The sequence below is a fragment of the Panicum virgatum genome, chromosome 3N (genome assembly GCF_016808335.1).
Source record: "Panicum virgatum strain AP13 chromosome 3N, P.virgatum_v5, whole genome shotgun sequence".
Taxonomy (NCBI): Eukaryota; Viridiplantae; Streptophyta; class Magnoliopsida; order Poales; family Poaceae; genus Panicum; species Panicum virgatum.
The window spans coordinates 66049086-66061622 of record NC_053147.1 but is presented as its reverse complement, the minus strand read 5'-3'; the positions used below and the strand labels follow the sequence as shown (position 1 = coordinate 66061622).

The window sequence follows — 12537 nt, the reverse complement described above, 5'->3', positions numbered from 1 at the left end:
TTCTTTTTAATATAATAATCGGCAGCTGTCCTGGTTCGTTTAAAAAAATAGATTATTCCCGCAATGATTAGCGATGAGTTGGTCATATATATGATTTCTTGTGGGCTGATTCCATCCTCCATGTTTACAATAATCTTTTGCTATATACCGAAATCTTGCAAGTGCTTTTCTTCTCTATATATCTCGGTTTTGTACTACTCACAAAATTATTTATTTGTTTCCCGATAACCCGTATATATTGATCACAGAACAAAAAAAGTATATTAAGTGAGCTAGCTAATAAATGTTTTCGTAATTATTTCTTGAAATATTCTTACAAGGATAAATAAGAATAACCATCTTCAACCAGCTAGCGAAGATTGGACAATATATAGAAGAATACCAAATGAGCATATATGCCTTTGTCTTGTGGAGCCACTTACTCAGAGGAACAGCAAGGGTTATTTATACCAGACCATCCGGAGCCAATGCATCAACTGCAATCAGAGCATAGAGCTAGCAAGCTAAGAGCAATACCAAAGCATGGGTCCATCAACGCTCCTTCTGATAATGGTGGTCGCCGGCGTCGCCGCGGTACACGGCCACCTTGCCACCGACACTCCGGCGGCACAGTTCTGGGAGCAGGCCCTCCCGGGCACGACGATGCCAGAGGCCATTGCAGATCTTGTCATGAAAGGTTTATTTTGTACTAATTCACACTTAGTCGGCTTCTGTTAACAAGGACATGAAAAAAAATCCCCTGATTATTGGTTTGTCATCACCCTGAACCTGAAGGCATTGACCACTCGCCGCTCGTGGAGCACTACTCTGTACTCCCCAGTATCAGTGTATGCACACTCTTCAGCTCCGTTTGCAATCCACGGACAGTCGCCGAGACCGGCATCTTCTTCCACGAGGCGCAGCTGCTGCCGGGCAGCGCCATGACGCTCTCCTTCCCGGCAGACGCTGAGGCGGCGATCCTCCCCCACGACGTCACCGGGAAGGTCCCCTTCAGAAACCTAGCAGACGTCCTCGCCACCTTCAACGTCCCGGTGGGCTCCGACGAGGCCGCCCAGGTGAGGGACACCCTGCGCAGGTGCCAGGAGCCGCCCGTCGCCGGCGAGGTCAAGACCTGCGCCACGTCCCTGGAGGGCACCGTGCGCAGCGCCATGGCCATGCTCGGCACCGTGAACGAGCAGGGCGTGTGGGCGGCCACGTCGGCGCTCCCCCACGGCGGCCTGCCGCGTCAGACCTACGTGGTCCGGGCGGTCTCCCCGCTGGACGGCGACCGCTACGTGTCCTGCCACAGGGTGCCGTTCCCCTACGCCGTCTACCAGTGCCACGCTGCGGAGAACGGGTACAGAGCCTACGTGGTCTCGCTCAGCGGCCTCCGTGGCGGCCCGGCGGCTTCCATGCTGGCGTTCTGCCACGCCGACACCTCCAGCTGGAACCCGGCTCACCCGGCCTTCGAGGTGCTCAACACTCGCCCCGGTGGCACGCCGGTGTGCCACTTCATGCCTTACGGTGACCTGGCGTTCGTCAAGAAGGCAGGAAGGGCCTATTAGCTTGCTTTGCGCAATCTAAGCATCGCCATAAATGAAGTATAACGGCCACCTCTAATCCTCGCATTTTGGACATGGATCGACATGGCGATCTTTGTTCATACCACACATGTGCACTATACAAGTATGCATGGCCTTGTGTGCATTCGAAGGTGGCGGCTATTATATTGAATAATGACGGTGCTAGAACTAGGTTCATAAAAAGGGCCTCTAGGTTTGTTTGGGATCTTAAGTCGTGCAAGTATCGGTGTAAAGACTCTGGATCGACTATGGAAATAAATTTGTGTCGTCAGTTGCATGTACAACTGATTGTATTGTATATAAATACTAGCAAATATGCTCGTGCATTCGCAACGGGAGAAAACAAACATGGCTAAAACTCAGATGATTACTTAATTTATGGCTAAAACGTGGCTAATACTAGCAGGCTTATTGATCATTCTTGCTAAACACAAGAACAAAGGCAAAAACAGAAAAATGGGTGAGCCAAATTCCGTGCCAACACCAGCGGATTCTGGTCAATGGTGAAACGTCAATAACTTGAATGGTTGGTTCAGCGAAGAGCTGTGAGATATTAGGTTTCCTATGTCCAACCATAACAAACGGACTGTTCATTTATTCATGATTCACATAGTAGTACAAGAAGCAGAAGCCAATAAGTTCAAGATAGAACCTAATAACTCTTTTTCTTAAGACTAACTAACAATAAACTAAAGAACCTAACTATATGAAAAAAGGATCGGATCGATCGATTTCATGTCGAACTTTTGTGAGAATTTCCTTCTTTTTTTAAGATGACTCGCGTAAGAATCTACATTTCGATTTCAAGAATTTCAAGAAAGCAACTTCATATATCAGAGGGGTTGCTCCAGAGAATCCAGGACGGCCTTTAAGCCACCTTGCATGGGGTGCATATAGTCCCAGTAGAAGAAATCCTCTAGCAGGTTGGGGTACAGGATATACTGCTTTGCCCTTGGCGTCCTCGTGTCCATAGTAGCCGTCTGCCTTAGAGTAGAGGTAGCAGCACAACACGACATGCACTTTGTCCTTGAACTCTGCAAGCACCAAAATTTATTAATTATATTATAGGATCTTTAATTTAATTTAATTTATATGTTGTATGGTCATGCATGCATGTAATATACATGTACCGGAGTTGGTTCGGAAGAGGACGTCGCAAGTCAAGGTCTATGTCACACCCGGTTAACCAAATGCATCTCATATGTGCGTCAGGATCAAGTTTACACACATATGATAGACTTATAAAGTGAATACCATAATAATGCCAAAACGAGATAGAGTATTAAGTACTTAATTACATAACCAAAAGTCTTAAACTTATGCGAATAGTAAACGTCTTAGAGTAACAGCGGAATCTTCATCATCACAGGTAGTCGACCGGGAGACATACGCCTAGAAATCCTCGAAGTCTTCTGGGTACTCCGGACAATTATCTTGGTCTGAACAGTGTTTATGCAAGGGTGAGTACACTTATGGTTGGTACTCAACAAGTGGTAGGGAAACAAACAATACAAGCAAGGCTAAATCAAGGAATAGCTGACATGGTTTAACTGCGATAAGCACTTTTAATTGGTCAAGTTTTATTAGCAAGCATTATCTAGATGTAAGTTTATACCATTACCCACAAATAAGTAATTGAAGTAAACCTCAACATCATAAATAAAGCATCGATTTAGATCATCTTCAAGTTCAATTATCATGTGAGGGTCCAAGCCGCTCTTGACCGTGAGCACGGCTGATATATCAGTTTTATACTCTGCAGAGGTTGTACACTTTCACCACAATTCGCGTAAAAGCTCCGAAGAACTTTGAACCCAACCACGCATGTGCGGGCCAAGCACAATACCACACTTCCGAGGTGTGATTGCATAGGGACACTACGAGGCCTTTACAAAGATTCCCTAACACATGACAACCCGCTAAGGTTTCAAGTCAAAGCAGAGGATAAACCTCCCTAATGGTCAGAACCTTAGCAAAGACTGCTACCCCAAGAGGACCGGGCTATACCCCATCGATGCATCCCCTCTTGCCCTTTCGGTAAGATCGTCACATGCTAAAGTTTCTAATTAATCAGCCAAGACCAGAGTCATATAGTATTGTGGTTGTATTGTTATCCTATGTGGTTCTCCATGTTCCAATTAAATCATATGATCTTGTTTAACAATAATAACCAAGTATGAACATGTAGTAAAAAGGTGTAGCATTTATCTCATTATCCATAGCCCAAAGTAATTAGCAACTAGCAATGCTACCCAACATAAATTAAATAGCCCAAGTTTGATCAAGTAATTAAGCATGTCCTTAATTGGGTTCCCATCAAATTATAGACACATGCATGCAATAATTGTAAAGGTGAATAATTGGTGATTCATTTGGGACAAAAAGCATGATCAAGGACCACTTGCCTTCCTCAAAATGCCGCTGTTGCTCTGCGTCATCAAATCCTTGCTCTTGCTGACCCTCGAACTGCGTATCGTCTACGCACCACACGAGCACATACAAGCAAACAAATGCAATAAATAAAAAATAGTATACCAAACAATGTAAACAGTACAAAACGAGGTTACAAAGCTATTCTACACGTTGTAAGGATCACGTGAGCCCAAGAATCGTCGAAAACGGAGTTAAAACAAGAAAGTTATGGCCAAAACATGGTTTCAAGGGCTTATTTGTAAAAGATTTGCATTAAAAAGGGCTCTGGTAAAGAAATTGAGGACTAAAACATAAATAAACCTAAAATTCTGGGGCTAGTGTGAAAAACAACAAGCTAAGGACGGTGGGTACTATTTTATAAAAGATCAGGGACTAAAACGAAAAGAAAAGGGCTGTTTTATAAATACTTTTGAACTGGCTTGGACCGCGGGTTGATTTTAGAAAATCATAGGGGCTCTTGTGCAAAAACACCGGAGTTGACCAGTATCTGGGTTTTGACTCGGGATGGGATCTAATCTCGGCCGTCGGTTGCAGGTCGGGCGGCTCAGGCGTGATGCGGCGGCACAGGCAGCGGAGCTGAGCGCCAAAGGTGAGGGCTGCGGCGGTGGCTCGCTCGCCGGCGTAGGCCGAAATTGGCTGTCCAGGGTCGGGTTTGGCTCGGGTTTGGACGGGGAGCAAGAACGCGACGACGCGAACTCGATTAGGGGCTTGGTTGGGCGAGAGGGAGACTAGACAGGGGTGCTCGGCGGCGAACGGCAGAACGGGCCGTCAGACTTGCTCCGGCGAATGATTTCCAAGCGCGAGAAGGCGAGGGAGAGAGGAAAAAAGGTCGTAGAGGTCCGTCACCCTCTGGCGAAGCTTCAGTGGTGGTCGAGAGCGGGGGGAAGGCGGCGGAATGATGGCGCGACGGCGGCAGATCCCGAGCTCGAGCTTGCAGCGGCGGCGGTTAGGGTTTCAAGCAAGGGCAGTTGCGGCTTTTGATGAGAGGCAAGGACGAGGGCGTGGCACTATATATGGGGCCAAAAAGGGCCTCGGCGTGCGGGGCAAAGCGGCACAAGGAGGCGCGGTGCAGACGGACTCGGACCGGAGTCCCGGTCGAGCACGGGGAAGGAGACGCCCCTGACGAGCGGGTCCCAAGTGGCGGTGTGAGAGGGAGAGAGAGGGAAGGCCGGGTTGGGCCGCGAAGGAAGTTTTGGGCCGGGAAAAATGGGATTTGGCCTGCAGGGAAAGAAAGAAAGGAAGGAAAGGGAAAAAGGGTTTGGGCCGCGGATTGGGCTGCAGGAAAAGAAGAAAGATAAAAGATAGGGAGTGGGCTGGGCTGAAAAGAGAGAGGGAAAAAGAGTTGGTTTTGCATTTTTTAAACTGAGTCAAACAATTCAATTCAAATTTAAATTCAACGAATTCAAATTTAAACTGAACAACAAGCAAGTAAATGATGCAAAGCAGCATGAATGCTCAAAACCTATTTTCTTATATTTCATTTTAAGGCTAAGTAAATTATTTAATTCTCGATAAATGCTCTAAAATGCAAGATAAATTAAATAAACCTTAACGATCCTATTACCAAAACAATTAAATTTATTTGGGACCCTAAATTGAAAATTAGGGTGTTACAGTCTACCACAAGGACATGCTGCATCTTCAAATTTATCTAGCTGCGCATTGTGCATGTTGCTCACCGTGTTGACGTGGTTGTCTCAATATAGGCATAGCTGCTCCTCCGGATCCGAAACGGCTGCTGGCAGCCAATTCATCAGGCAATGAGTTCGCAGGCAACTGACACCTTGTACATTTCACCCAGCTCTTGTAGCCGCTCCATACCATTGGCAATCTCATTGGTCACCTTCTCGATCAAGGCCATCATCTATTCCATGTGTTTGTAGATGATATAAATGCGACCGAGCAATGGAAATTAACTATATATGTTAACATCATAGAGCAGCCGATCATATCTATCGGTGGTGATGATATCAACTAGATCTGTCAATTGAAATCACAATATAATTAATACTCACATCATCAGTGACTTGCTGGTCATCGTAGTGGAGACGCTTGCATAGTTGTGGCTGCTTGAGAAGGTGATGAGCGTTACCGAGTCCTCCAGGCCCCGTTGCTTGATCATTCTTGTTGAATTGGTCAATCTTCTTGCCGAGCGAAGGCGGCTTATCCTGAAACACCATGTCAGCACCGAAATCAGCCATCACGACTTTAACATTGACTACGGTTTTTTGGTAAAAAAAAATAGAGTTCACTTCTCTGTAACTACGAGGAAAAAATATTCATATTGTGGTATATGGTTCAAGGATTGAGATGAAATGAGTATATATTAACTAGTACCTTAATGTTCCTCTGGTCCAAAAGCAACCTGATGGGTTAATTATTCTCACATTTAACAAGCTCATTTGATTTGTTTTCCTCCAGTTTCTCACTGTGACAATGAATAGGCCCCTAAATATGGCACAAGTATTCAGTACCACAGCGACAAAAAAACTACATCAATCATGAGGCTTTTACTTCAACTGGACAAATTAAGTTATACTCCTCTTTATATATGATTCCAAACTCATGTGGAACATATGATGGGCATGCCCGTTTTCCCCTTCTCATGCATTTTATTCTTCGTACCTTTATGGATTTTCATTATATTATCTGGTAGAGCTACAGGCAAGCTTTCATGCACTTCTCGTTTATTTTGTTGGCGGTGGTTTCCACTCATTTGAATTGCATTTCTCAACATCCAAATTAGTCCATGTATGTACTAGCACCTTCTAATCTACTCTAGGCTTGGATTAGAAGTCACAACAACTAATTATTACATGAGCACCACTACACAAGAGTGATTAGCAAAATGCTGCATCTATAATTTCTTTCTAGAACTTTAGGATTTTCAATTTGGATGTATTCATCAGTGGTAGGACAAAGTGAGCTCAACTTTTACTTGAAAAGAAGAGATTATCAAGAGTTCAAGACAAATGTTTGAGGTTTAATCAAACTAGCTATCTCCCATGCAGCTAAAAAGGCATTAGAAATCAAGCTCATTCTTGATCATCCAGACTCTATTATCACTATTACTATTCTTTCTCTGCTCCTTTTTGAAATTACAAAAAAAAAGTATGGTTTCTGTTGATCAATAAGACAAGGTGCAGCCCCTAGCACAGCAGAATTTATATGATTGTATGAATATCTGCTAGTACAACTGACATCCTCGATCGTATACCAGTCAGAAGATGAAGAAATTATGAAGTTAAAGCCTTGGATCACTTGTGGTTGCAAGATGCTATTCCACTAGATAAAGCAATGCATGTTCAGGCTTCATGTGCCTGAAATCATGCAATACGTATTGCTGTGGCCTACCGCCAAACCTATTCTTTCTTGTTTGGAAACATGTTCAACAAACACTACTGCAGTATTCATTTTAGAGGCGGTTAAAATACATTTTCAGAAGCGGTCAAGAGCAACCACCTCTGAGCAATCATCTCAGTAAATAAGCTATTTTCAGAGGCGGTTGCACTACAACCGCCTCTATTAATCGAATAAAAAATAAAAAAAGGACGGGCTTGCCGAGCCCATCACAGGCCCATCGAGCCCATCTGTGCCGGAGCCGCCACCCGCCGCCGGCCGCGGCCGCGGCCGCCGCCGCCGCCCGTCGCGCCCCAACGCAGTCTGGGTCAGCGTCAGGGGCCGCCTTAGCCTCGGCCGCGGGTGCCGGAGGGAGGGGGCCGGATGGGGGGAGTGCCGTCCGGGTCGGTGTCGGGGGCCGCTGCCCTGGTCTCGGCCGCGGGTGCCGGAGGGAGGGGGCCTTGGTGGTGGATGAGCGCCGCCGCCGCCTAGGTCGGGGTCGGGGAGGGAGCACTGAGAGAGAGGGGGGAGACAGAGAGAGAGAGTGAGGGAGGGAGTGAGATATGTTAGGGTTTGGTTGGGGTATGGGTCTTTAATGGGCTCGGCCCATTAACTGAGGCGGGTTGTTGCAAATGGTCCGCCTCTGAAAATACGACGATTAATAGAGGCGGTCATGTTAAAGTCAACCGCCTCTGTTAATCGATTTTATGAGGCGGTTTTTGTAACCGCCTCAGTTAATAAGAAATGACCACCTTTGTTAATGCTGGGCATTAACAGAGGCTGTTATTTTTTGTGCCCGCCTCAGAGCTACTAAAAAAAGGTCGCTGTTAATCAGTTTTTGTAGTAGTGAAACTATATACTTGAATAATAATGTACAAACAGCTAATGACTCAAAACCCGCCATGTCAACCCCAGCTAATTCACTTCTTTTTCTAACACGTCGTGCCATGTAAAAGCACCAAAGGGCTAACAGGGTCTCTAATTAACAGTAAGATTTTTTCTCCATCCCTCCTCCAATCCTCCTCGCTGTCACCAGCCATCTCGGGGCGAAACCCTAGCGCCGCCACCTATGCCGCTGCCGGAGCTGGCTGATAGAGGTGCGTGTGGTAGCCGGGAGGGTGGCGCCTGGGCAATTTCACCCGATTCCCGCTGCTATCGTGCGGTCTAGTAGCAGCGGCTTGTGGGGAGAGGAGGCGCTGACAGCATTGGTGCAGCCCTAGTGGCTCATGGCAGCAAGGAGGCAGCGTGGTGGCCGGTCGCATGGCGGTGGCTACGTTCGGGCTTGGCGCGCGTGATTCGCCACACTGACCGGCGCCGCCCCCTCCCACCCTCGCTGCGACTGCTCTGCGGCAGCTTGCAGCGAAGGCCTCTCTCCCCAATCCTCCGCTCCCTTCCCGCGCGGCCTGAGCGCCGGTTGGCAGTGGGCCTGCCACGAGGCGGGGGAGGCAACGCTGGATCCTTGGATGGTGAGGCTGGATCCGGCCTCACCTGAGGTGTAGGTGCATAGGTGCGAGGGGGCCAGCAGTTACGGCTCATAGGTGGAGGCGTGCTGAGGCTCATCAACCCTCAAGAGGTGGACCTCTGCTGGTGGGCACACCGCTCGGGTCTGGTTGACGAAGTGCAGTACGACGGCCTCGTTCGGCCAACTAGTGCAGAAAAGCCAGACATGTAGATGTGGCTCAAAGATCCCAGGGATAAATCTCAGTCCGGCCTAACGCCAGCCAGCAATGGTGCTACTTTCCTTCATGGAGGCTTTGCCGATGCACTACCCTAGCTACCTATATGTCCATGTTGAAGCTGGATGCGATGGAAAACCATTTGCCAACTTCATCATTGGTGACACCTTTTGGTGTCATTCCCTTCTTGGAGGCGATGTTGATATCTCCTCACACCCATGTGTTAGACGGATGTTTACGTGAAGATACATGGCAAGCACGGATGATCCGGACATCAAGTTTCTAAGCAGACATAGATGTCATGGATTGGTGTTGTGTGAAGATATTGCAAAAGCAGAATGAAGAAGAAGATTGAAGCTTAACCTTCTACCTTTCCATCTTTGTTCTTTAGTTTCTCTTGTTTTGCTGAAATTTCTTATTCGAGGTTTAGAGTCTAAGAACTCATCTAACGTGAGGGGCCGAGAGCCGGATCCCTCATTTGGCTATAAACGTTCTTTTGAGACTGTTCAAGGCCGGAACATCCTTTTATCTAAAAAAAATTAACAGTAAGATTCGTATGAGAAGATTTATTTATTTTCCTAACACCACTGGTACAAATAAATTAAGTAAAACATGAGTCAGTGACTCAGTGTAACCCTACGAATAAAATTGTGATCTGACGAACATGTTCTGACGGATCATTGCACGCTATATCAGTTGACTTTAACCATAGCAATAAAAATGTGAGATTTGACTGAATTGGAAAACAAGAGAAAATCTGATCAATGTTCTGTCAGGAGGAGTGCAAATTTGGAGGCCTTTTTATAGGCCTTATTGGCTTAATTACAATGACAACTCGGGCTGAAAGAAAGAATTAACGGGCTGGGCTGGAGCATAGTACACTCACATGAAATTTATATGGGCCCAACTGATCGAATGCATGTTCCATTTTTTTAGATGAAAGAATTCGTATCTCAAAAAAAATGAAAGAATGCGTGTTCTACTCAAGCAGAAATCTACATATACAGCAGACGTCGCATATATGACGTTAGCAGACGTTCGACGGCAGACATCACACACACACACACACACACACACACACACACACACACACACACACACACACACACACACACACACACACACACACACGACGATCATCACGCATCAAAATTAAAAAAGAGATAAATAATCAATCGTCGCTTTCATCTCTGCATGCAATTAGGATGGATGTCCATGCAAGTCCGAAACATGAGTGCTTGGCTGGTGGGAGGTCAGTGTTGCATTGTCGTCCATTTCAAATCACTTTCTTATGGTTTCAAATTTGGATGCACAAGTTGTTTTAGTGTTTGTAAGTCCCTACGACGACAACAACATTTGTCGCGCAGCCCGGCCGGCCGGCCGGGCCTTGCATGTACTGTCTTTGCGTGTGTCTTATTATCTGTACTACTAGATAGAGAAATACAAAAAATGATATTTGTTCAACTTTTAGTAGTGGTTGTTTATTTAAAGCAGCTAAAACCAAGTACACATAATTGAAGCGAACACACCAATCTGATTATGTTAGCGCCGAATGCGACGTCTCAACCTCTTCAATTCCAAGTATAGCCACGTTCCAACCAGGAAACAAATTAGCCATCTTGTTTGCTAGTCTTTACATAATTAATCTGTGAGACAGGAGTAAAAAAGTATGTCATAATAGGTTGTTTTCATTTAGTAAGTTAATGCTTATATTTATTCTAAGTTAAATATTTTGTGAATAGTAAAAAATTATAAGATTGACAACATAAATATGATGTTAACGAATCCAGGTATCATAACATATAACTTTTTCTATTTGAAATAAATTATTGTTAAAGAAATTGTTGGTCAAAAATAAAAAAAATGACTTGCATGAATTTCACATATATAGCTATATTAGGGGATGTATGGTCTTACCTTTGCAACTCCGCTAACACTTAATCTGTTGATCGAGAGCAAAAGCAGCAAACACAACCTTCATCACAAAAAGTACACTGTCACAGTGACGAGAAAAAGAACACCCGCCACTTTTGGCATAGAAGTGATGGGCAAAGAACAATGTTTGTCACTTCAAACAAGGTCACAAGTGACGGTGAAATTAATTAGTGTATGTTACTATCCAGCTGGTCATTAATGATGCACCATAGTGACACGCAGTACTCGTCGCTCATCACTTCTATATTGTCAAATACTCAAATGTGATACGCATTTTCCTGACACTATTTACTTGTCCTTATTGACATCTTAGGTATGCCTATCACTTCTATCGATCTTCTCCCATCACTTATGCATGGACTTTTTCACATAGTCATTTAATTTCCATAGAAATTATTTCTCAAAATTTCACTATGGCTATTCCCAGTGGAGGTTTCATTTCATGCACAATAATTAGCATGTCATGTAGAATTATATGGCGACATGGCATGGAGTTTAAGTAGAAAGAGAAGAAACCAGTTTCATCTAAATAAAACTCTCTCTACACGAATACCAACAATCTATGTTTCTTGAAATTAAATGCAACATAGATCCCAATAAACTGCAACATGAAATTTTACATTGGGAGAGATAGTTTCAAACATTGTTTCATAGTCTTTTGCTTATGTGGTTGTCTTGGAAACATCAATATGAAACCATCCACTTGGATTAGCCTAAGTATATGATTGCGAGTGTCCTTAACCTTTGTATTTTGAATTGGATAGAGTAATAGTAAGATAATATAACATACTAAAGGTTAAAGTATGCCGTTGAAAAGTAGGCTATATATATATATATATATATATATATATATATATATATATATATATATATATATATATATATATATATATATATATATATATATATATATATATATATATGAACCAGCCCGTCGGAGCGGTGGTCGCCGATGCGCGGAACACGAGCTACTGGAGGTGGACACCGAGTGCGACGAGCACGACGATGATCACCGGAGGTGACGAACAAGATGAACACACACACGAACAAAAGTGGACACAGGGTGAACAAAATGAACACACACACACGAACACAAGTGGACACAGGGTTTGTGCTGCTCAAACTGCCGCAGCATTTTCTGGTTTTTCTCTTCCTTTTATTAGCGATCGCCACGCCCTGTAAACGGCCGACGATCCGGCTTGTGCGCGCCACGATCGGCAGCGCGTGTGCCATCCCACACGCACCTTAATGCGCACGATCCAGCGTGCAGTTCGCCGTCCTAGCGCGCGACTCGGACAGACCCCAAGCCGCGCTCTGATCTAACAGAAAGCAAACGGAAAATGAAAACGCCTAACTAACTGGCACAAGGGATTATTCAGCTAACAGAGGCTCGGAGCCAACAACCAAGCAATCAGAGCTTCCTTTCCTCAAGTACATTCTTGAGCACACAGAAATATACATATCGAAGCAGCATGCATCTATTCGCGCTCCTTATGATCATGGTGGCCGCCGGCGCCACCGCAACGCACAGCCACCCTGCAGCTATGACTCCGGCGGCACAGTTCTGGCAGTAGGCCCTCCACGGTACGACG

General features: G+C 45.1%; 1 protein-coding gene across 1 annotated transcript; it reads left to right on the top strand.

The window, feature by feature from the left end:
• Positions 1-481: 481 nt before the first annotated feature.
• Positions 482-1895, top strand: LOC120666858 (protein RAFTIN 1A-like). Its single transcript, XM_039946841.1, has 2 exons — positions 482-676; positions 775-1895. Exons 1-2 carry the CDS (start codon positions 523-525, stop codon positions 1542-1544), a joined length of 924 nt encoding a protein of 307 aa, XP_039802775.1. The 5' UTR covers positions 482-522; the 3' UTR covers positions 1545-1895.
• The last annotated feature ends 10642 nt before the right edge of the window (positions 1896-12537 follow it).

What these genes read in the sequence shown, in the direction of transcription:
- LOC120666858 (XM_039946841.1), top strand. Translation starts at nt 523, where the DNA reads ATGGGTCCATCAACGCTCCTTCTGATAATGGTGGTCGCCGGCGTCGCC. An exon ending in TGCAGATCTTGTCATGAAAG is followed by an intron (nt 677 to 774) that starts GTTTATTTTGTA and finishes CTGAACCTGAAG; the next exon opens with GCATTGACCACTCGCCGCTC.